The following is a 25785-nucleotide window of genomic DNA, read 5'->3' on the forward strand; positions in this document are numbered from 1 at the left end:
GAAGAAAGTGGGAGGAAACGGGAGAACCCCGAGAAAACCCACGCACACGGTGTTTGTCCACCACAAAGTTCACTTGGCGGGGGCTGGGATTGAACCCGGGATCCCAAGCACCAGAGGTGAACGCTCTACCACTGAGCCACCGCGGTCGAGGAAGTTAAAATTCTACAAGAACACCATATTGCCCGTTATACTGTATGGATGCGAAAGTTGTTCATTAATACGACAGCATAAACAGAAGCTGAAGATATTCAAAAATAGAATTTTGAAAGGAAATTGTTTAGAACCTAAGAGATAAATAAACGAGTGAATAGAGAAAATAACAGCGCGTAACTCCACAATATACCTACGTATATACACATGTCAGTGGATTTTATATGAGCTATTAAATTAAATTTTGTTAGATGGGCTAGACACGTCGTTCATATGGGATATTCGGTTGGAATCCTGTCAGTGTATTGGAATTACGCACTGTCACCATTCATCACTCATTTCTCAAAAAGATTCAATCGTGAACGAAGTGAATGTTGAAAATTAATAATTAAATTTCACTTGTTTCACGGGAATTGGTCCTTTCACATCTATTATGTCCATTTCTTACCTGATATCAGTTCTTCTAGTTGTGTGCCCTTGAATAGTCATCTTTGACTAGAGATCTAAAATAAGTTGAGATAACAGACATAAAACAATTTACATACGAGTTAGATTGGCACAGTGGCTCAGTAGTAAACCTCTGGTGCAAGTGGTTCCTGGTTCAATTCCAGGTCATGTGAGTTTGTAGTGGATGACACAGTGTTCATGGATTGTCTCTGGTTTCTGTCATTTCCTCCATCATTCTCATGTCACAAATTCTTTCATAATCATTCTCTTTCATTCCGTCTCCTTCAGAATGAAGTGCATAAGCTTGGAACGTAAAACCAGAACGTGTCTTTAGATTTCTTTGTAGTCATACTCTTAAAATAGTATATCTGTGTCGATCTCTTTGATTTCTTGTATTTTCATGTTTTTACAGGTATACGATCCCAGAGTAAGCCACATGACATTATGAACGAAGTGTATAGAGCAATGAAGGCATTGAATTTTGTAAGTAGTTTAATTATCAATTAAGTCAACAGTGATATTTTATCTTGCTCACCACTGTTTCTATTCACTGAATGTACATATGTGCTCATATAGAATATTCAGATGTATTTTGAGTAATATGTTGTTTCTGTCGGTGCATGACTCAAAATGTTGCTGTATGGGGCCACCTGCTTTGAGTAGCACACAAAATCCTTAAAGTCATATTAGTCCATTAGTGAATATTGTATCATTATTGAATAGAAATCAATAAATTTTTGAAGAGTATGATTTTATTGTGTGGTAGTTTCTAGTACACTTGGAAGTGTTAACGTTTAATTATGCCTTTTTATTTTCAAACGACGATAGAAGAAAATATGGTAATCGTGAAAAAAGTCGAGATTACAGCGGATTTATGCGTTTCGTGACTCCTACATGCCGAAAATCGGATTACATCCGTCCCGATGTAAATATGCTTTTACTCGCCATATCGTCCAACGTATCAAGAGTAAATTTTTAACTTAAGAATTTTATAAGATTCTGTACAAGCATTTTTCAAATTTCTTACCTACGCTCAAAAATAAGGATAGTTTACTGAAGGATGAAAATCAAACTTTTTGATTTTCTCGAAAACTGCTCTAACGATGTTGTTCATATTACATTTAAATCAATGTTTCATTAACAACCCTATAATATGGTCTGTTATTTCTAGTGAATACATTGACAAAGTGTAGTTTACGATTTTCTGAAAAAATGTTTTATAAATAACATGATAATATGACGTAACTCATTCATCGTGAAAAAATCCACAAGGGGTAATTTACTTCTAAGGATGGGTTCTATTCTGATGATTTTCTCACACATCTTTCTTCAAATTTCGTAAATAAATGTCAGTAATATCCCTACAATACGGATTAAGTCATTTCTCATGAATAAATTCACATGGGGCTGTTTACCATTAGGGGTAAGTTTATGTTTGGGTGACTTTCTTAAAAACTGCTCAGGCGAATTTGTCCATATATTGCTAATGACTATAGTGTTGCGTAAATTACTCTCGCGAAAATGTATAAAAAGGATAGCGTACTTTTTTGTATTTTGCTCAGATATGACTCGTGAGATTTTGTATCAGAAACAAATATTTCATTAATAACCCGAATATAAGACAAAAGTCATTTCTCTGAACCCATTAGTGCATAGCGTCCAATAAGTTGTACACTTAAATATGGCGGATTATTTGAAAGCGAAATCATTTGCTCATAACGAAAGGTTGTTTAACCTTATGTGTAAACCCAAAATAACTCGGTTCGTTCACATTCTGGCAATTCTGGGTACAGGTTGCTTGTAAAGAAAAAGAAGAAGAAAAATGAATTCCTGCAATTTCATTGAGTCGCGCACGGGTCAAGTAAATTCTATTTATTATAGTTACTATCTCGATTTATTTCCTTATATTTACGTTATTGTAGAGTCAAATGTCCTTAAAATTCAATCAGTGCCACATAATATCCAGAATTGTAATACTATGAATTACACAATAAAAAATATTTGGCTGTCCAATAAATTGGACGCCATGCACGAGACGCTCTTTTGCTATAGATTCATTGGTTCGCTTGTACCGCTTGTAGTTATACAAGAGATAGCATTATTTCCTTTTTCCAGTAGTTACTTTTTTATTCCAAGGAAGCAAGATTAGCCACATCTTCTGTAATTCTTGAAACAAAGAAAACTGATAAACAACATACTTTTCTGACAGTGTTGCCATAAGTAGATTATTCAAATTCTCCAGTGAATGTAATATTTAGTAATGGCCAAATCACACGATCACATTTTATTGAAAAGGAAGTGTTACGCGAGCTATGTGTTGCGTGTGAATGACAAGTTTTATACTTAGTGTTACATAAAATAGCATCTAATTTAGCTTTACGTTCGAGTGTGCTACACAGGGGCGTCATTTTAGACTTCGCTTGAGGGGGGCAAAAGCACCACTAACATAAGATTCTCACGTTTTGTACTAGTATACTAGCAGACAATCGATTGAAGTATATGTATTATTTAAACTCTTGGGGTGGGGGGTTATTGCCCCCTCCTGCAACCCTAAATGACGCTCCTGGTGCTATACTTTGTATAATATTTTTATTTTAATGCTCATATTTAGGTTTTCTTACTGCATTCAGTATTTACACTGGAAAAGAACAAAATAGCGATTTGCAATTTGGTCTTGGAGATGATGATGCATTGTCATTGCTATTGTCCGGCAATGTTCCGATGGGAGCAGGCTTCAAGGTGTTTTTTGATAAGTATTTTATTAATTTAGCCCTAATGAAGCATCTGTCAGAAGTAGGTATCTGCGCTACAGGAACAAGTTAAGAGGGAAGAATCCTGAATTGCTGCAAAGTAAAAAGTCAATGAACAAAGAGGACACTGATTATTGTTCCTGCGGTGATATATTACTTGTGCGTTGGCATGACACCAGTGTCGTAAGAGTAGCAACAAATTAAGAGACTGACAGTCGGCCAAGTTCGTAGGTGGTCGCAACATGAAAAGATAAATATCATGGTAAAGTATCCAGTTGTAATATCTCAGTGCAAGAAGGGTATGGGAGGTGTCGATCAAATGGATCAAAACGTTTCAACATATCGTACAAGGGCAAGACAAAGGAAATGATAGTGGCCAATATTTGCTTATTTTGTGGACGTAGCGGTTTCAAATGAATGGATTCTGGCAGGGAAAGTCAATTCAAACCACTGCACTGAATCCCTTTTGGCTTTTAGGAGGTACATATCATTATCCCTCTTACAAAAATTTGGTGCAGCTTCACATCAGGGAAAGCAGTTTCCAGTCCCCCTTGTCGTCGTTCGATACGATGGACTGAATCTTTGGTCATAAAAATGGAAAAAAAGTGCGGCTGTGTGCAAATGAAAATTTCACAGTAAAACCAAAGTTTATTTGCTGAAAGTGTAAAATCGAACCACATCCAAAGTGCTTTCCAGAGTATCACCTGAAGTAGTAACCGATTACCCAAACTACTGAATCCAAGTCAAGAACTGAAAACTTTTGTCTTTAACAATGGCATTTTTATAGTTTGTATCATTGTAAACCAAGAATATTTACATGTTATTCAAAAGCAAAATATACAAAATGATTGAAGTTGTCAAAAGTATGTTTTCAAAACATGTTATATAGCAATTATGTAAAAAAAAACTGTGACATTGATATTCAAGGAACATTGTAATTTTCATTACAAAAAAACATTATATTAATTTGTATCTCCACAAAACTTATAAAAAAGACGACTAAAAATTTACACAAAAGTGATCAAGGTGCATTGGACACCCCCTCCCCCCACTCAGAGAGCGTACAGTGATTATGACTTCTGATTTGCATAGTTTGGGCATATAAATACCAAGTTCCATCAAGAAAATATTTTAGAACTTATTTATAAACTTTATGCACTAATGGGTTAAAAAGCCCACAGAAGATATATTATGTTTGGGTCTGTGTGTTTTTCGAACAAAGTTTTCCGAAAACGTAAATTTGCTCGTATTTCATAAATGTTTCAGTAATAATTTCAGCACTGCATGATTCAGTTTAAGAAATTGGAACCAGAAAATTTAGTTCGGTTGCTCGTATTTTATATGTACTGTAGTGAAGTCCGTTATGAATGTAGTAAAGGTACTAAAATAAAAGAATTGGTAAGTCATTTATTGTCATATTAGTAGGGCATAATGTAGAATTGAGATCATTTGTTGACAATCGTTTATGGCTTGTGAATAATGATTTAAACTAGGAGCCTTACATTCGCTTCTATACTTGGTTCTTTTGGCAAGACTATGGCGTTTGGCTCGCTCAGTAGCGTTTTATTATTATTATTATTATTATTATTTTATTCATCCTTGCTTTGACTTTTCTAAAAATAAATAATTATAAGGATACACGATTGATAAGACTCATCCGATCTTGATTGCACATGAAATATTATGGTATGTAGACCATTAGTTCCCGAGCTATTGATCATCAAATTTTTTTTCGAACTTCGTGAAATGAAGAAATTTAACTAAATCGCAATATCTAAAACCCATTCAAACTTGGCATGGTCGTAGACGTTGACGAGCTTCGTACACATACGACTGGTGTACAGATCTTTGATTTCTGAGGTATTGGTTATAGAAGTTTGGTTTGAACTCAATCAAATTTTGCTACTAAATCAAGCAATTTTGCTACTAAAACGCGATTGATGGAACTTATCCGATTTTGACGTAAGTTGGGGTGGTGATAGAATTTCACAAAGTTAGTACACAATGACATATTATGGTGTGCAAGCCTTTAGTCCCTGAGTTATTGGCCATCAAATTCGAAGTTGGACTCAGTTAAAGGATATTTTATGTCACGTGCAATCAACGATACTAATCTGACCTTCACAATCCTTGCCGGCGTGGGAGACCCGGGTTCAATTCCCGGCGGGAGCTCATGTGGTTCTGATTCCACGTTAATCCGTAGGTCCACGTATCATATAGCCTCGCTGCTGAACGGGACGTTAAACTCAAAATCAATTCAATTCAGTTCACAAACCTTGGCATTGTGATGGATTGACCTTGAAGAGCTCAGTACGTAATGAAATATGATATGCAGATCATTGATTCTCGAGTTATTTACAGTCAAGTGTTTGAACTTAGTGAAATAAAGACACTTTACTAAATCGCGACCGATAAAATCTATGGATTTTATGGTAGTAGACATTGACGAGCTTTGTACACATTCAAGCATAGTATGAAATCTTATGATATGCAGATCTTTGGTTTCCGAGTTATTGGCCATCGAAATTGGGTTTAAACTCAGTGAAATCAAGAAATTTCAGTAAAACGTTTTAGACGGAATTCATCTGATCTTGACCAAAGTTGAAGTGGTGATAGAACTTCATGAACAGTATACATATGAAATATAGTATGCAAGCCTTTGGTTCCTTAGTTTTGGCCATCAAATTTGGGTTGGATTTAGTGAAAGGATGTTCTGTCGACGATACTAATTCCATCTTGATCAAACTCGACGTGGTGATAGATCTTGATGAGCTCAGTATGCATGTGAAATATTAAGATATGCAGAGCCTTGGTTCTCGTGTTATGGACCATTAAATTTTGGTTTGAACTTAGTGAAATGAAAAAATTTCGATAAATGTCGATCAATAAAACTCATCTGATGTTGACCAAACTTCGTACGGTGGTAGACCTTGACAATATTTGTATGTTTGCTGTGAACTATTACGGTGTGTAGATCGTTGGTTCCCGAGGTATTGACCATCAAAATTGAGTTTGGATTCAATGAAATCAAGAAGTTTCTCTAAAAGGCAATTGATGGAACTCATCCGATTTTCACCAAACTTTGACATGCTAGTAAGCTTCGAGCTGAGTAAGCATATGACATATTATAGTGTGCAGATCTTTGCTTTTCGAGTTATACAGACCATCAAAGTTGACGTGTTAGTGGATCATATAGGTCTACTTTGGATTTATTTTTTTACTAGGTGCAAACCTGAAATCTGATGGCCAATAAATCCGGAACAAAAACTTACACGACATAATAATTCATATGCTCCCATTAAGCTCATTGAAGTCTACCATCATTTCAGATATGGACAAGTAGGGTCCTTTGATTTTCTGGTTATTGACCGTCAGAGTTGAGGTTTAAATGTAGTTAAAAAAAAAAAAAAAAAAAAAAAAGCAATGAATGGAACTCATGTGATCTTGCGCGGTAACAGACCTATATAATCTTGGTACGCGTATGAAATATTATGGTGTTGAGATCTTTAGTGCTCGAGCTATTTCCCATCGAGTTGGAGATTAGACTTACTTGTGTCCATATCCCTACTTTGATAGCAAATATCTGAAGAACAAAGGCCTGTACACCACAATATTTCATACGCATATTAAGCTTGTTAAGGTCTACGAACAGCTCAAGTTTGGTCAGTAAAGACCTTTGATTCTTGAGTTTACCACCAAATTTACCAAACCTGTTAAGGGATGTAAGTGCAGTATGTATGCATCTGATTTGAAATATTTTAGAGTAGACATTGATTGTAGAAACTTACAGAGTTGATTTAATACGGCTGAAAAGAAAGAATTGCCCATTGGTAGAACTTTCCTTTCTTAATAAATCAGATGTTCAGAACACCCCTTGAATATTTACAGATTGTTTTAACTAACAAATGTCATAATTCGTGTTGGGCGTTTAGTGCAAGCTTTCTAGAGATGCAAGGGCTCGGAAAAAAAAACGGCTTTTTTGAAAAAAAAAAAAACTCTGTTTTTATCTGCTTCGCTTTTTTGCTTGGGAAATTTTGGGCTTTTTTGAAAATTTTGCTTTAAACTGATAAAGCAGACTTTGTTTCGCTTCTCTACAACAAAAAAACTCATTTAAATAGTGGTTGATGCAGATAATAATATGAAACCTCGAAAATAAACCATGAATTTCAAAAAGATTTTTTATAATTCTTAACATATTTACATTATGAATTCGAAAGGATTAACCAATATATGTAATAATATTTTAACCTCTTATATTCAATAAGTACTTTAAAAAATGATACACAAATAACTAGCAAAATTATATGTAGTATTTTTACTTCAAACTATCACACATCCTCTTTTTGAAACAAAATAAAGAAAAACATGAGAGAAATCTGCACATCAAGAGCTTCGTTTCGGGTGGTTCTGTACATTCTTGAAATTTTTCAGTTAAGTTTTAACTTTCATATACATTGTATGAATTTTCGAACAAATTTTTCACTGATTGATCACATACGTAATAATATGTTACCACCTATCAGGTGCTTCGAATCTGCAAAATCGGTAAACCTCCAAATTCTGTAATGCACTGACTGCTTCTTAAGCTTGTTCAGAATCGGGAAAGTATCGAATTTTCTGTTCATGGATGATAAACGTAATAGACGGTTCATCTGAGCGTATGGTTTCCTAGGCTGTAGAATATATAACCACCATCACGGTTTACCCAGTGCTGAAGGTTTCTGAATTTTTAACAAGAAAATTCAACATATAGTTACGAAACTACTTTTATGTATAAAAAAGAAAAACTATGGAATACATTTAAAAAGAGTGGAATAATCAATCACTGTTCCAATTCACAAGAAAGACGACAAAATTGATTGTAATAATTATCGAGGCATTTCTCTTAACATTCTATTAATAAGATTGACCCCATACACAGATGAAATTATTGGAGATTATCAGTGTGAATTTAGTCGAAATCGACCAGATATTTACCATTCGACAAATTCTCGAAAAGAAATGGGAATATATTACCCAGTACATCAACTCTTTATTGATTTTAGAAAGGCTTACAACTCGGTAAGGAGGGGAACATTGTACAACATTCTTACAGAATTTGGAATACCGAAAAAGCTAGATTTGTTAAGTATTTAAATGAATTCCAGAGTAAAGTCCGAGTAGAAAAATGCGAGCTTCTACGTCGAGATTGGCCTGAAACAAGGATATGCGTTATCGCCGTTATTATTCAGCTTTGTTCCGGAGTACGCTATAAGAAAAATCAAAAATAGGAACCAGGGCCTAGAGTTGAATGGTATTCACCAGGTTAGGGTGTATGCTGCTGATCTAAATCTGATAGAACGATCGAAAGAAATGCAGAGGCCTTATTAAACGCTTGCAGGGACATGAGTAAATGCAGAGAGATCTAAATACAAGGAAGTTACGGCAAATAATGAATGCGTTAAAATATCAATTACTAATAATACTTTCGACACAGTGGATACTTTCAAATATCTTGGATTAGTATTACCAGACCAAAATCATACCCACAAAGAAATTAAATGTCGACTAAAATCAGGAAATTCTTGTTATTATTCAGTTCAAAATATTTTGTCGTCGCGAATTCTGTCAAGGAATTTAAAGTTTAAAATATATAAAATGATAATCATGCCTGTTATGCTTTATGGTTATGAAACATGGTTGCTTACGCTGAGGGAAGAACGCAGACTGAAATTATTTGAGAATAAAATTCTGAGACGAATATTTGGACCCAAGAGGAACGGGAATTAGGAATGGCGGAAACTTCATAAGGAGGAACTACATAATTTATACGGTTTACCAGACATCGTTAGAGTCATCAAGTCTAGCAAGCTCAGGTGAGCAGGTCATGTAGCCAGAATAGAAGAAAGTAGGAACGCTTTCAAAGTTTTAACTGGAAATCCAATCGGGAAACGTCCATTAGGAAAACCTAGGCCCAGATGGGAGGACAATATTAAGATGGATCTAGCAGTAGAAATTGCACAGAATAGGAATACAGAGTAGAAATTGGATTGAATTGCGTAAGGACAGAAGTCAATGGAGAGCTTTTGTGGCCATAGAGAAAGAGAGAGAGAGAGAGAATACATTTAAGTTAAGCACAACTGCACAACAAACATGAGTGAGTGGTTAGCTTTCGCGCTTCTATCGTGAAGTCCGGGATTCAACCCCGCATTTGACCATTTCGACAAAAGCTTTTCTTAATTCCATCTGTGAATGTAGAGATAGTGCGTGTACTGTGAGTCCTGGCTGACTTACTTTCTAATCGTTTTTAAATCTTTGTTATTATTAATTACCAGCAGTGATGGGTTCGCGAAGAGGGTTAGGGTGGGGATGTCTTTCGGATTGAAGCCTCTACCCCGAAATTACGGAATTTCTAAAACAAACTAAATATTAGTTTTGCCTTTACTCATAAACTTCAAGCTGTCCTCAAATAAAAAAAAAAAAAATAATAATAGGAAATTTTAGAAAAACTAAGCATTAAAAAAAACCCTCTCAAAATACTTTTCTAAATCCGCCACTGATTATTAGTATAAAATGGTCTTCAAGGTTGTATCTGGAAGATTATAGCTGAATATACAAACGAAACGAAATATTTGTTATGCCCGTACTCATAAACTTAAGCTCCTCTTAAATAAAAGTTAGAAATTTTTAGAAAAAACAAACATTATTCAGAAAAAAACTCTCCCAAATATTTGTCTAAATCCGATACTGATTATTTCTATCAAATGGTATTCAAGGTTGTGTCCGGAAGATTATTGTTAAATCATTGCACAGTTACAGTATAACGGAAATGTGAAGTACGCTCTGACAGACATATTGAAAAACGTACGCTCTGATGGATATATTGAAAAACATAAGTTTAATTATGTGCTAGAAGCTAGAGTACTAAGCTCTAAGAAGTGAAACACGGATGACTAAAACGAAATGATCCAGATAAGAAAAAATGTCGATAATTCAGAAGTTAAAATAAAGTTAAATAGCTTCTAAAATTGCCCTCAAATACTACGAACTTTATGTTTACTTTAATTAATAAACCCTGTGCTCCATCCATCATGATGGTGAATTCCAGAGCGAAATATGGTATTCAGATCATGGAATCTCATTTAACTTTAGAATATACTATAAGAAAGCTATTTAAACAGAAAAATCATGAAAATGAAAAAAGCCAAAATTTCCAAAATTCTCGTTTTTTTCCCAAAAAAGCCGGCTTTTTATGTGCAAAAAACCATGGATTCAAAAAAGCCGACTTTTTTGCATCTTTAAAGCTTTCACTTACGATTTATTGAGAGTTGATTTTTCTACTCCAGAAACCATTTTACGAGATAATGCAGACCCATGTTGTCACAATTTTTGTTTGATTGTAAGTATCTATAATGTTTTCGAAAAACGGTTGTGCCTTCTTTCTGATTTGAATCGGTCTATATACATCGATACTTTTCTTTTTAAAATACGCATGTGAACTTTCATTATGGTTTTATTTCAGGAATGGAAAGTTATAAATCCATATCATGTTAGGGTTCGACACAAGAATCCTTTAACATCCAAGTATGTGAAGATGTCACTTCAACTTTACCAAGTTGACTATAAAAGCTATCTGTTAGACTTTAAGAGTCTAAGCAGTGAAGAGAAGGAGGGTGATAAAATTACAGGTACGATATAAAAGAACAGATGGTATTGTATTCTTTCAAATGTATGTATTGTATATACACACATATGCTTGTATTGTCTTAAAAAAAAAAAAATGTCACTATACTTGTGTCCAGAAGCTAAGACACACCATGGAGGAGTGACATTTGAATAAAGACCGGATATCGATACCGATCTGCAAAATCTTACGTTTGGGAAAGATGCCTAAAGACCACACTGAAGATCAAATGGCACAGACACCAACAAATATCAACTGCAAAGTACTTATTACTTGTAGGTTCATTCTATCGATTCCACATTGGTGCCGTTTGACATCGTCAGAAAAGATCAGTATTAAATGTAATCATTCCGAATGGCAGTACAGGTTGTAGAGCGTGTTCCCATACTGTGGATGAACCCATCCACAGCTTCTGTAGTAATGCATCCTATTTTTGCAGAACATCCGACGTAGGTCATCCAGAATCCGAAGTAGTAGGTTTCGGGTTGCATTCCGACGTCCGAGGGCATCTCAGACATGTTCATTCGGATTAAGATCCGAAGAGCGTAGTGGCAACCCCAAACAGGTGATATCCTCGTGTTCCAGGTATTTCCTCACCACCTGTGCCCTGTGTGGACGGTCACTGTCGTCCACTAGACGAAACCTAAAGCCATATGCATCGCGGAAGAATCGCAAGTATAGTTCCAGGATAACGTCTCGATAGATTGCATTCGACATGGTAGTCTGCAGAACACATGCAGGGATGTGGTCTGTGGCCATCCCAGACATAACCATGGCACCGCCATTACAATCACATTTCATAAATTTGACGTGGTCATAATGTCTCCTGGTCCCTTCCAGATGCACAAACGTCAAGAATCACTATCCGGACCGAACCAAGACTTACCAATGAAGAGTACCCCATCATACTGTTCTTAGGTCCATTCACAGTGGGCTAGACACGATGTTTAACAGTCTTAACAGTAGGAACATCTCTAGCTGATCGCCTTACGTAAAGAAACACCTCATGTAACCGTCCATACGCGGTTTGTCTGAGGACATGAGTCTCACAGGCTGTTGCAAAGTCTCGAGCTAATGCACATTTGGTGCTATTGGGCATCATTGAGCATTTAATGCCCGATAGCAGTTATTGCACTGGTTTGTTTCGTGGGTGATCTGCGTCGTATTACCTTCGAATATTTTCACCCCATTAGAATCTTCTCCACAGTCGCGAAATTTACACTACGAGCATATCCCATTCAGCACCCACAACTCATTTAATTTACCCCATTTCTAGTCTTCCGCTTAGAAGACTACGCGTAACGTCGTTTAGATGCCATTTTTGTACCATCCTCTATGCTTCGTATATATATTTATCTGTACGTTCCCAACGAAACGCACCATTCGTAATACTTCACTACTAAGCTGACCTTGCTTTCACCATCTGCCGATATTTAATCACGCTCTTAGAGGGCACTTGTGTCGATTACGTGGTTACAGTTTACGTTATTTGTACGAGGCATGGCGTGGCATTTTCAAGCATTCACAAATTTCAAATCTTGTGCCGTGGTATGTCTGGGTTTCGAAATAAATTCCTTAACTTCTGGACATGAGTGTACTTTATATATTTTTTAGTGCCATAAGAGTGCAGTAGGGAATTTTTCTAATACTAAACAGAGTAAATATTTGCAACACAAAAGACATGATGTAGCAATTCAGATGATGATGGTGATAAGGAAAATTTTAATAGGTCTGCTGTACAGTTCTGGTCTGAAAAAATATTTTATATACGTTTGGATCAAAAACTAATGTTCGTGGAGAACACCGTAGAACCTAACAGGAACAGAAACTGCTATGAAGAAATTAAAGAAACACAAATCTCCGCCGGGTGTGGACGAAATTCCGGCTGAGTTAAGTTTAGCTGTGAGGAAAAAATTTTGGAACAAGGAAGAATTGCCACAAGAGTGGAGAGAATCAATCATTGTTCCAATTCACAAGAAAGGTGACAAAACTGATTGTAATAATTATCGAGGCATTTTTCTTCTGTCAATATCCTATAAAATCCTCTCAAAGTTTTTATTAGCAAGTTTGACCTATACACAGATAAAATTATTCTAAGTTATCAGTGCGGATTTAGGCGAAATCGATCACTATCGACCAGATATATACCATACAACAAATACTGGAAAAGGAATGGGAATACAATATTCCGGTTCATAAATTATTTATTAATTTTAGAAATGTCTACGATATGGTTAGGAGGGAAACATTGTACAACATTCTTACAGAATTTGGAATACCAAGACAGCTTGTTAGATTAATTAAGATGTGTTTCAAAGTAATGTCCAAGTAGCAAAATTCTTTTCCGCGAGCTTTCATGTCGAGAATGGCCTGAAACAATGAGATGCGTTGTCGCCATTATTGAACTTTGTTCTGGAGTACGTTATAAGGAAAATCAAAGATAGAAAACAGTGCCTAGAGCTGAATGGTATTCATCAGGTTATGGTGTATGCTGATGATATAAATCTGATGGGACAATAGAAAGAAATGCAGTCTTATTAAACGCTTGCAGGGATATGGGTTTAGAAGTAAATGTAGAGAAAACATTTTTACACGGATACATTTGTTTTGAAACTCGTTTATAGCTAGATCAGGACCCAGTGTACAAACAAAACATGTATAATCAGTTTTAATATGTGTAAAATTAAACACACAGCTTTAAACTATGGATTGTTAACTACACATTGGGATATATATATATATATATATAGTTTCTTACCCAGATCACCTGGTAGTAACTCTGGCTCACTTGTAAGTGATTACGATTCGTTATTTGTAACTGTAATGTAGTAATTCTATGGAGCCAGTGTGGACGTATGGTATAAAACTACACTGCATAAAACTCGAAGCAACTGGTGCTAGGTGGCCACTAGAAAGTATAAATGCTATTTAATCGAGTCAGAACAGGAGCACAGCAGGGTAACCCAAGCATTAGCGAGGAAATGCGTCCATAGGAAGCAGGCGCGTCAGCGACGGTGGGTATTAAGCATAAATGAAGTTGTTTACAATGTCTTACTCACAGTACCGGCTGCGGAGCTGTCGGGGGAGATACGAATATATATAAGGTTCATTCAGTAAATAACCGGAAAAGTTGTATACAAAATACAAAACTTCGACAGTTTGTACTTTGTTATTTTTTGGTGGTGTCCTAGAACTATTATGAGATGGGCCTGGCACGACTGCCTCGCGAACGGGATTCTGGAAATTAGTGAAAGATAATGGCGGCATCTGATAATAGTTATATTATTTGTGAGGAATATCCGCTATAAACTTTATGTAACAACTTTCAAACGAGATATAATTGTTTACAATAGTCAGTCAGAGACAGCAACGATTACTTCTCCCCAGAAGGAAAGAGGTGATCACAGAAATTTGAAACACTGAGGTTTACGTGCGTAAATTTGCAAAAAGGAATATACTGTTTCCATAATTTTAAATTGCATGTATTGATTGGTTTGCATCTCACTTTTGACCATATCTATATAAAAACTGACTTATGGTACTGTTTACACATTGAGAGTGTGCAAACCAGTATTATATGACTATACTTACTTTTTTTCTTTACAGAAACTAGTATTCAACCGAGTACAGGTCACCATACAATGGAATTCTTCGAGATGTGCGCTGCCCTTATCACCCAGCTTGCACGTTAATCAGTTGTACTTCATGAAAATTATGAACACATTTTGACACGGGTTCAGAAAGGTCTTTGCATTGTGGTTCATAGCATTGTAGCCTCTGTGCCTATTTTCCTCCGTCAGTGTTTTGATTTTCAGTTGATATCAGTTGGGCTTCTATGTGATATATCCCATACAAATTACTGTACTTTATGGATAATGTAAATTAGCCAGTCACTTTTGAACAGTTAACTGGAAAACTTCGGTTTTAAATAGTCCTATTACTGATTATTGTAGTTAACATTAAAACGTTAACCTATGATAATTATGCAATATTTATTGTTCAAGTTACAGATGATTTTTTTTTTCTAAGCCAAAAAATATCTTGTTCCCTACATCCATATAGTAATACAATTTTTCAAATTTCTAAATCAAAAACGATAATTGTAATTAGAATGAAGGAAATAGTAAAATATTTGTTCGTTATTGTTTGCTAGTAACTTCGCATAATATTTCCTAGTCTATAATATTTTATATGTAAGAATCAAGAGGTATTTTACAGTACATAAAGCGATGGATGAAATGATATAAAACAATAGAGTCCATTGATTTGCATAATTGTATGTTTTTTCCGTGCAATACATTTGTATTTTGAGACTTTGTGAAATAGAGAGATAATTATTTGGTGATATTTTTCAATGTAAAGTGTTTATTTTAATAATAACGTGTTTTAAAATAGAAGAAACGTTTACGTATTTCATGAAATGTATTCATTGTTTTCTAAAGGATATTCATGAATCTTGCCAAGCATAATCAGTCCAGTTACGTGATACATTACTTTTTTTTTTTTTTGTTACATTTTGTTGAAAGAAATCTGTGCTGCAGCACGGTAAGAGATGCATAATAGAAAGAATAATTACGATGTTAAGTACTTGCCCATAATATACTTAATAATTGCTAGTCTTTGCTGATGTTTCAAACAATGATGAACTTGCTTATCACTAAGCGATACAAATATTTACAAAAGTCGGTAATATAGATCGCATCGGAAAAAAAGTGTGATTTGTTTGTATGCATGTTTTTTTTTTTTCTGAAAAAAAAAAACGTTTCTGAGAACGTATAACTTAAAAAGTCAGTCAGTCCATGAGTGAAATAACCTTATTTTTACTGTAATGAAGGAAGTGGGAAAAAGAGGGAATTACAACAAAAGATTCTGCATTTATAAACTTTGATCGTATTTTACGGAATCGTTGAAATTGTAAAGTCTTAAAGTGTGTAGGTTACAACATGGGAAAACATCTAAGACCACACCAAAATTTGTTTGATATCCCTGCCAGTCTTATAATTCCTTGATCTTTTGCTCTTTGTGTACATCTGTTGAAAGTATCAAGAGAATCCCCATTCCAATGTCGTTTTTTGCAATAGAGCGAAATGCTTCTACGTACGCTCAAAAGAAAAATATACGAGTGTAAAATCTGTAAAACATACAGCAATGAATTACGGTATGAAACGAACCTTCTTAATCGCTCCTAAAATACGTCATAAAAAGTAATAATGATTACAAGAGTTTAAATTGCAGGCGGTATAAGTTTCAAAACTTGATATCAATTTATAACTCTTTATTCTTGTGAAATAATCATTCCAGTGAATATGTGGAATGTCATTTTGTTGATTATGTGAACTCCGTTAGATATAATTTTTCGAGAATTTACATGTTAATTTAACTTCCCTCCCCGAATATAGAAACTAATGTCTTGTCTTGCACATCTGTTTGATATTAAATTTCTGAGATGTAAATATCAGAAACATTTGTGAGTTATTGTTTGCTAATACCTTTGCATAATATTTTCTAGCCTGTAATATTCTATATAAGAAGAAATAATATTCTGTCTATACAAGACAGAGGAATTTTACAGTGCATGAAATGAGATAAAGAAAATAATAGAATCCATTGATTTGCACAACTTACTTTTTTTTTTTTTTTTTGGTGAAATTTGTATTTTGAGTCTTTGTGAAATAGAGAAATGATTGGTGGTAATTTTCAATATAGAGCGCTGTCGTAGCTGTAGACTGGAATATTGTTTCTTTTATTAAAGTTTATGGTCCCGTTTCAGCACCGAGGCTATGTGAAACGTAAACGTACAGTTAAGATGGAATCCGAATCACCGTACTGTATTTGGTGACGGGATCCTGTACACCAGCCACTGGACCAACGAGGAAGACTTTAGACTGAAATAGTATGACATCATATCTTGATAGTTGCAATGATGATCGTACTTGTCTCTCTCTTTTTACAAGCTAAAAAGCATAAATATGAAGCGAAAGTTGTTACGCGTGGCGGTTTGAGACTCATGAAGGAAAGTGAAGGGAAGACTCATGAGTTTTTAATTTCCAATGGCTAGAAGTAGAGGAAAGAAAGAGAAAAGCTATAAATTGAGATAAAAGCTAGGCCATGTAACGACAGGATAGGAAATGGTAAGCGACAGTGAGAAAGAGTCTGTATAGAAAAAAGGACATGGTAACAATAACATTATTATTATTATTATTATTATTATTATTATTATTATTTTTATTATTATTTATTAACTTAACCTGCAATATAAGATTCTTACAATCATTATGTTTTGCGATTTTTCATTTAGCTGCAATCCAACAGTGTGTCTTATTCCACAGTTATTCTTTGTTCTGATATGTAGATTTTTAATTTATATTTTTGCCTCCAGGGTTCTCTCTTGAAAGAGAGAATAAATGGCATTCCTTACCAGACAGCTTTTTACAATTAATAATGTTGAAATAATACTATTAATACTTCCAATAAACCACACAACAATAGTCGAGCATTTATAAGACTGGCAAATGTGATCTTTAACTTTTTCGTACACGGTAAACCAAAAGGCACAAATAATTATTTGCATAACTTTGATCATTTTTAAGGAATAAAGAAAAAAAAAATCCCATTGTATGATTCATAGAGCAAGCGTGTAAACATTTCATTGTTATAAATTAATTATTATTATGGGCTTTAGAGAAATATTTTTAAGCGTGGAAAAACTTGAATTTCTTAGTATAGATCGACAAATGAATTGTATAAAGAATTAGTTTCAGTTATTGTGAATATCATTTGTTTTTAGTGTGTTCGTTCGTAGTTTTGTAGCCTTTTTTTTTCTCAGTTTGCAAGTAATGCTTATTGTCGATATCGGCCTGTTGAGTATTTAAAGGTGCATTACTTTGTGTATATTTTTTGTTATAAATATTTTTGGATATTTTGGGTTCGTAATCAGTTAGTTAATTGAATACAAGTAAAATAGTAATGATGAACATTGATTTGTTTGTAGAAATAATATAACAGAATATTTTATCTTATATAAGTAGAGAAGAGTATGCGTGGGTGTATATAAAATGTATGAGATAGTTGGCTTCTGTTTTATTATGTAGTTATGAGTTTTACAGGCCAGCGGTCATTTCATTGTTACTGTTTCATTTATTGTTATGCCGATCAATATTATATAAGTATAAATATCTATACATACATATATTTCTATCATGTAAAATTTGTTGCAGTTGTATTATATGTGGTAAGAGAACTTGTAAATTAGTATTGGAATTCAAATTCGCGTGTGTGCGGTTTCTCATTGAAAAAATAAATTTTTGTTTCTAAATTGAGCAAATTTGAAAATACAAAGGAAGTTTCGTAAGGATTTCCTCCGATACCTTTCTCGTGAACTAGAGTTTACTCTACAGCCTTGACTGCACGTCAGTAATCAGAATGAATCATTATTCTTCCATTCAAAAATAACTTTATAATGGCGAGAAAGTTCTCTGGGTATATTGACACATGTCTAAAATGTTATGGGAGCAGTTGCTTATTCCCCCTCCTGAAAAAATTAAAGCAATAGGAACCCTATCATCATAGAACCTTTCGCATATGTAAATAATTGTGGATATTTTTCCTTTCTTTCCGCAGTATACTAACCTTGATTTCATTAGCTACTTTTTGAATTGTTATTCACCTATATTCTAATATGGAGACATTTATCTTGACTGTATTCCTATCATTTACCGACTCTTGTTGGTTGGGTATAGGAGTCGTTTCCGCTCGCATTCAGATTGACGGTGCTAGAACTTGGCGAAATCATATGATCAGTCCCATTAACTATCGTTATCTGGAAAATATAAGGTGATGTATTGTCGCTCAGAAACAGAACCTGATCAATAACTCTATAACCAAGTGGTCCTCTATTTATACCTTCATATGTATGAAACAAACAGTTAAGAGTTCAAGGTCTGCACCTAAATCCGTATCATATATGAATATGCGTCTTGCTTATGTGCAATTTCATCTTTCTACAAGTTCCGGAGGTGGATAAGGAGACATTTTTATTTGAACTTCTTCGTAATATTATCTATTTTGTCACTCAAATATTGGATACCTTACTGAAAAATGATATAATCAAACTTCGGGAGACGATTTCTTGTCAGAAATAAAACGTAAAATAAATAAATGAATAAATATGAATCGAACCACATTTCTTTGGAACTAAAAGCTGCTGAAAGTTCAAAAATATAATTTCTAAAGGACTCTAACTATTATTAACAGTAATGACAATAGAACTTTCCTATGGGACCTAATTAAAGTAATTCAACTATTCAGAAACTATGGTTATAATTCAGAATTGTGCAATCACTGCAACGAATTGTAGAAGAGAAGTATCGGTATCGGAGAGATTTCCAGTAAATACAAGAATACTTTGCATAACGCAAACTGAACGATGGAGCTTTTATTATTACACAGCGTATTTACGAATCGGCAGCAATTCATTTTTTATTTTATTTTATTTTATTTTTTTTTTTAAGGTAACCAAATAGAATCGGTAAATAACAGTATGTAGGCACAGATAGTGTATGCACAGACTACAATATACAGACCGCAAACTTAGCGAAAAACTGGAAACTTGGCGAAAGTAGCGCCTCTAACACGTGACGACGGAATCAGCTAGTCGATCTGATGTCACCTACGTGGAAATTTCAAAGGTAACTATTAGTCTTTCGCTCCTTTAGTTGCATTTGGGGAACAGCTTTTTCTCTTGACGTACTTCGCGGAACTTAGATATTTTCAGTGAACTCTTTAAAAGAAAGAAAAGTCTGTTAATATATAAAAAAGCTGGAAAGGAACGTCCAGTTCAGAGACAGTATAAGAAAAAGTAAACATTAAGTTATCTTTCTGCACTACATCTAACACTGAGATGCGAAGCAAACGAAAACAATCCGCTGGTTACTATGATAACCCATGACGTCACGTTCGAAGACCGATGGCAGCGCCATCCACACATGACGACACTGATCCGGCCCACCGAGAGTGTTGATTGGATCTTTCGCTGTGTAAATGATGTAAACTTATTTGAATAGCGCATATAGGAAGTTGCTCGTCTCTGTGTATTCTAGTCTGTGAGTGTATGTGATATATATAGAGAGAAACAAGTAGGTGTTCGATAGTCGTTCACATTACATTCTTTCTCTGTAACACTTTTATATAGATTCTTTAAATCCTGTATAAGTAAGAGTGAAAACAAAACCAAGACGGGAAAACCTCATGGGAAATCGATCAACTTAAATGAAAATATGGAACATCTAGTGGTCTGGATTGAAGTTTGTAACAATAAAGATATTTCTTTGAGTCAGATGATAATTCAAGCAAAAGTGTGAAGCCTATACGACAAGGAAAGCACGGAACCGCGGCCAAGTAAGTTTGTGGTGGTTAACATTATGTCCGTGAGTTTTCTTGGGGTACTCCCGTTCCCTCCTACATTCTCATTCCACCTATTTTTCATCATCATTTACTTCCTTAATAATCCGTTTTCCGTAGCCTAAAGGGCATATACGTTGTACGTTAAACTGAAAGATTTCATTTCTTATAACAAAATAAAATACATTTTTAGAGAGAGAGAATAATAAAGGAGGCATAACAACTAAAACACTCAGGAGGTCGCGATAATTCTATAATTTTAAAAAATATATGTGATACTTTTATAACATAATAATCTAACATGAAAACGCAAATGCTGACCCAGAAACTGCAGAATTGTTTTTCAATTAACTGAAGGAAATTAAGAAGGAAGTCTACACACCGTATCAATTTTTTATTGTTGGTGAGACTGGCTTGTTCCGGAAAAGAATGCCATCGCATACATTTCTAGCAGAAAAGGAGAAATGCCAGCTGGATATAAAATGTCGAAAAAGCGCATTGCAATTGCAGTAGGAGAGAATGCATTGGTATTTTAAAATTGAAGTCATTGTTAGTGTACAGAGGGGAAAACCCAAGAGCACTAAAGTGTTTTGGACAGAGCAACGTACCTTTTCATTGATGTTGGAATGAAGTTGGGTGACCCGTTCAATTTTCCAAGACTGGCTTAAAAGTTGTGTTTGCCTTGAAGTTAAAGCTGCTGTTATAAATGACATCCATTTCGAAATTTTGCTTTTATTAGATGCACCAGGCCATCCAACTTCAATTGAAAATGTTAAGCTTCAAGTTTCCTCCAAACATATCAATTCTGCAGTTGATAGACCAAGGGTCCTCTTTGACACTCCCAAGCGTACCAGATATTGTTGCCACCTGACGCTGTTCCTTATATTTCAAGACCACCTCTCACCCACAAAATGTTTTGGTCTCCCTATGGTAGAATTGGCGGCAAGTGGTAGATTATAAGCTCATTCCACCTGGGTAGACCATCACTGCTGTCCTCTACTCTCAGCAGTTGCAAACGATACACCGTACATTGCGGCAGAAGAAGTGACCTTGGTCAGTAGCAAAGGTGTGTTGTTCCTGTACATGTGGGAAAGAAGATCCGGGAGACCCTTCAGCAACTTGGTTGAAAGACACTGTGAAATGCAGCATAAACACCGGACTGTGCCAACAGATTACCACCTGTTTCATTTCCTCAACAACCATCACCATGGGAGATCCTTTGAGGGCAACCTGCGTAATGCACTAGTGGACTTCTTTGCATCCACGACCGCCGAGTTTTATTACCAGAATATTGTGCAGTTGCAGGAACGTTGACAAAAGCTATTGGACGCTGCTGGCGATTACTTCGAAACCTAAATGTATGAACTGTCCACTGTATTGCTCTTTGTTTATCACTGTTCTAGAACGTCAAGAACTTTTTTGGTTACCTTGTATTTATATGCAACATTTATACGGCAAGGTGGCCATTCTTCTTGCATTTTCTCTGGTAACTGTGCGTAGCTGGAACTACCATATTAATTTGGAAAGTCTGAAAGTTTTGGTGGGAGAAGAGCTCGAGAAGGCTGAACTTGTAATGCATTACAATTTGGATAAAGGTAGAGTACGTTAGTCACACCCCGCCCCTAGTTCCGCCAATAAATGTTAGTCAACCTGGAAGTTTGCTATGATATGTTCATCAACCAATAACGGTGTTTCTACCCGAATCTTGTGAAGTCCTTTCCTTCAAAGTTTGCAAACTGTTTGCATATAGGCTTCTAAGCGCCCAGCCATAATAATTGGTACACCCCTTAAGATATAAAATACTTAGGAGCCAGGTAAGTTAAAGATATGTAGAGATAAAACTCTTTCGCAACAATTTTGATATTTTGTAGCATTAATTATCACTATTTTCGCATTTTTTTTTTAAATGTAGCACAAGCTTTTTAAAAATTATGGAACTCTTAAACAGTATATTTTTGGTAGTAAATTGTATCTGATACAAAAATGAGGATATGCCTTAATTAGATGCATATTTTAGCTAATGTATTCACTGAAATATAGAAATTAATGCAACAATTTAAACACTTCCTCTAATCTCATCCTTACTTAAAGGGTAACATGCAGCAAGACATTACCAATTCTTTTAGGTTTATTCTCCTGTCAGCAGGCCCGTATTTATATATTGTGCGTCCCTGTGCTGTAAATTTGCCGTCCCCTTCCTCCCCGCACAAACTCATGTCTCAAACAAGGAAACAAGCCATGATTTTGCAAACATACCAACTAAAGAATACCATGAAGCATTTTAAAAATAATCGAAAACGACCAATATTAGAGTTGAATTCATAGTGTTTGGGATCGCTGAGATGAATAGTGACAGTTTTAATAAATTCAACTTCAAGGTCATACTCCACTTTTCAGGGAGGGGGTGAATTTTAAAAGTAATACAAATTACAGATTCATTGAATTCATAGTTTTCGAGGTCGATGAGTTTAACCTAATCAGTTTTTATGGTGTTCAAGCTCATCCTCACCCCTTGCAGTGGGGTGAGAGATGATGACTTTTTTAAAATATTCAGATAAGCTAGCTAATTGTAACTGCAGTAATTAGAGCAAATTAGCATATTTTCTCGCGCTTGCACGAGACTCTGCGGGCTGCTAGTTTTAAATATTACTTTATTGTGAATCTTAAAAATTCCGAAATTTTGCCGCTCACTAAATTCTGCCGCCCTGTGCTCGAGCACAGAATAGCACTTACCTAAATACGGGCCTGCCTGTCAGTAACGATCGTATTATGCTTGGAAAAGAATCTCTCGGCACCAACACCTGAGACTCTCAACCATATTGAACGTAACGAGCTGACAGCAAAAGACCTGCGGTTAACTTTTAAACTGTTGAATAATGATACAATGTCAACTTTCTTATCCTTCTGTTGAGAACTTCAATAACGTTACTTTTAAATTCGCGATAAGTAACCAACAAATCATGAACATTTTCACTACAAAATACACTCAAGGATTTAAACAACAGTTCAGTTTTGTTGATGCCTACAACTTTATGAAGTAAAACAACTTCTGGATCAAATACTGTAACTCGCAGAGCTTTTTCATAAATGCAACGTTTTTTTTTAAGTTAAATAATATTGGAAATGCGTTTTTTAGTTATTATTAGCAATAATTAAGAAGAATTCCACCTTTTCGTTTTTATTTGCATTTATCTCAAATAATGCCAAGTTTCGCAATAATATAAACGTGATTTCTGGCTCTGAAACGAAAAGTTTGAGATTTCCTGAAACATATATACGCATTTTTTTTAACGTTTCGCACATATCGCATTAACGAGAAAGTTTCGTCTCTGAAGATACGTTATTACTGTGAAATCCAAGAATGTATAGAATAAAGTGTGAAAGTAATATATATATATATATATATATATATATATATATATATATATATATATATATATATAAAGCGTATAAATATAATTACATAGAGAAGTCAGCTTTGGTGGAACATTATATAAAACAAGAACATAGAATTCTGTTTGATGAAGTGGTAAAGGCAAAAAGATGAAAAAAATGATAATACAGGAAACCATGGGGAGCATGCAGAGGAAATGAACAAGAACATTAATAATAATAATAAAGGATCTACTTCAAGTTACATTTCATCTTCAACTATGAAGATTGTGAAACAAGAAAAATACATATCCTGAAATAAACGAATATAAAAGCAATAAAATAACGACGGGAGATAAATATAAAAGAAAGAGAAAAACAGCTAACATAATTTAAATTTAAACGGTCCGCTATTAAGTTAGAAAATCCAAATATCACTCCATAAAATTTAACCGAAACTTAGACTGGATTTCAGTGTTTCTATCGATAATATTTTAGGAAATATCATTCAGAGAATCAAAAAGCACTAAAGTTGTATCTAGCTTATTTTAAATCTATCCCATGGGCGCGGTGGCTCAGTAATAGAGCGTTACCTCTGGTTCCCCCCTGATTTTCATCATCACAGTCTCCTTTAGCCAACACGGCATAACCGTGGGACGTAAAACTCAAAGATTTCATTTCATTTTTCCTTTAGCCAACACGGCATATCATGAGACGAAAGTGAAAGATTGCATTGCATTACAGTAAAAATCTAGAAAAATTAAATACTTCAAAACTTATCAGAAAGACACTTAAACCTATTGTTTAAATTTATGTCCCCTTTATTTATTAGTATTATTAGAAAGCAATTAAGTATTGATACTTTATCTCATTTTAATAACATCATAAAGTTGTTTAATTGGTGTGTACAGGAAATAGATTGCTACAATCCTTAATTACTTCTTCATCCGTGGTCTATGCACAAGAAAATGGTCTGCATCACATACGTGGGGATTGGTAACAATAACGTCAGTAAGTTCTTCGTTTGTGTGTTTTGATGCGTGTGGCAGAGCACGTTCCCAGACAACACGTACATGTACGACACATGTGCACTATCCATGCATAAGCCGTACATGTGCGTTTGCGTGGGTTATGCACACGTACATAACCCGTGATTAAGTCGTGCACGTGCACATTTGCATGGATGAAGCACACATTTATATAACCCGTGCCCAAGCCGTTATGTTCACATATGTATTTGCGTGGATGAAGCACACGTACATAAGCCGTGCTTAAGCCGTTATGTGCACATGTATGGATAAAGTACACATTTATATAATCCATGCTTAAGTCGTGCATGTACATTTGCGTGGATGAAGCACATTTAAATAGGCTACTGCACGTGTGTATGACACGTCCATAATACCGTGCAAGTGTATACTTTTACTTTCATTTTCCTAGTATTTAAAACATGTAATATGGCTATAATATTTTAAATTGAAAGTTGTCGTTTTTCCTCGAGGCGGTGTTATAGAGACTTTTCGACGAATGACAGCTGAATGTCTAAAAACTCCGTAACGTCCGCTGAGCTAGGATATAAGATCAACAGGTGGCAGCACTGTACTGACGTAACTACTGTCAGACAGTTCATAGGTTTACAAAATTATTTTCGTAGCCGATTACAGCAGAATATGTTGCGTTATTTGTTACTTGGCAAACTGACAATTATTAGTTACTTCTGTTATACTTGGAAGGTGATGTCTTGGGTGTTGATCATCATATCAGCTGTGACGTATCACAAGTCAAACAGCTGTTTTTTGTAAATACCTTGCTGCTCCGATTTGTTCGGGTTTCCTGCCTTCATAGCGAGAAAGAATCGACGCAACGTAGACGGGCCTGAGCTAGGACAACGCCTACGCTGCTAGCTTTCTGTATTGCTGTGTTTGGCCACCTATCCAAACGGGGTGCTTTCTACCTATTACCTTTACCTAGTCGGCTGTACACAAGAGCGTGAGGATTGCTATG

General features: G+C 35.1%; 1 protein-coding gene across 1 annotated transcript in view; it reads left to right on the plus strand.

Annotated features, from left to right (window-relative positions):
• The window catches only part of LOC145688189 (5'-AMP-activated protein kinase catalytic subunit alpha-2-like), a 147889-nt gene extending 129564 nt beyond the window's left edge, over positions 1-18325 (plus strand). The window contains exons 10-12 of the mRNA XM_081762060.1: positions 1010-1080; positions 10849-11014; positions 14617-18325. Of these exons, the coding sequence (XP_081618186.1) occupies positions 1010-1080; positions 10849-11014; positions 14617-14702 (323 nt within the window). The 3' untranslated portion in view covers positions 14703-18325. The remainder of the gene's footprint in view (positions 1-1009; positions 1081-10848; positions 11015-14616) is intronic.
• Positions 18326-25785: the final 7460 nt, after the last annotated feature.

This window comes from Thermobia domestica, chromosome 6 (assembly GCF_964235325.1).
Source record: "Thermobia domestica chromosome 6, izTheDome1.hap1.1, whole genome shotgun sequence".
Classification (NCBI taxonomy): domain Eukaryota; kingdom Metazoa; phylum Arthropoda; class Insecta; order Zygentoma; family Lepismatidae; genus Thermobia; species Thermobia domestica.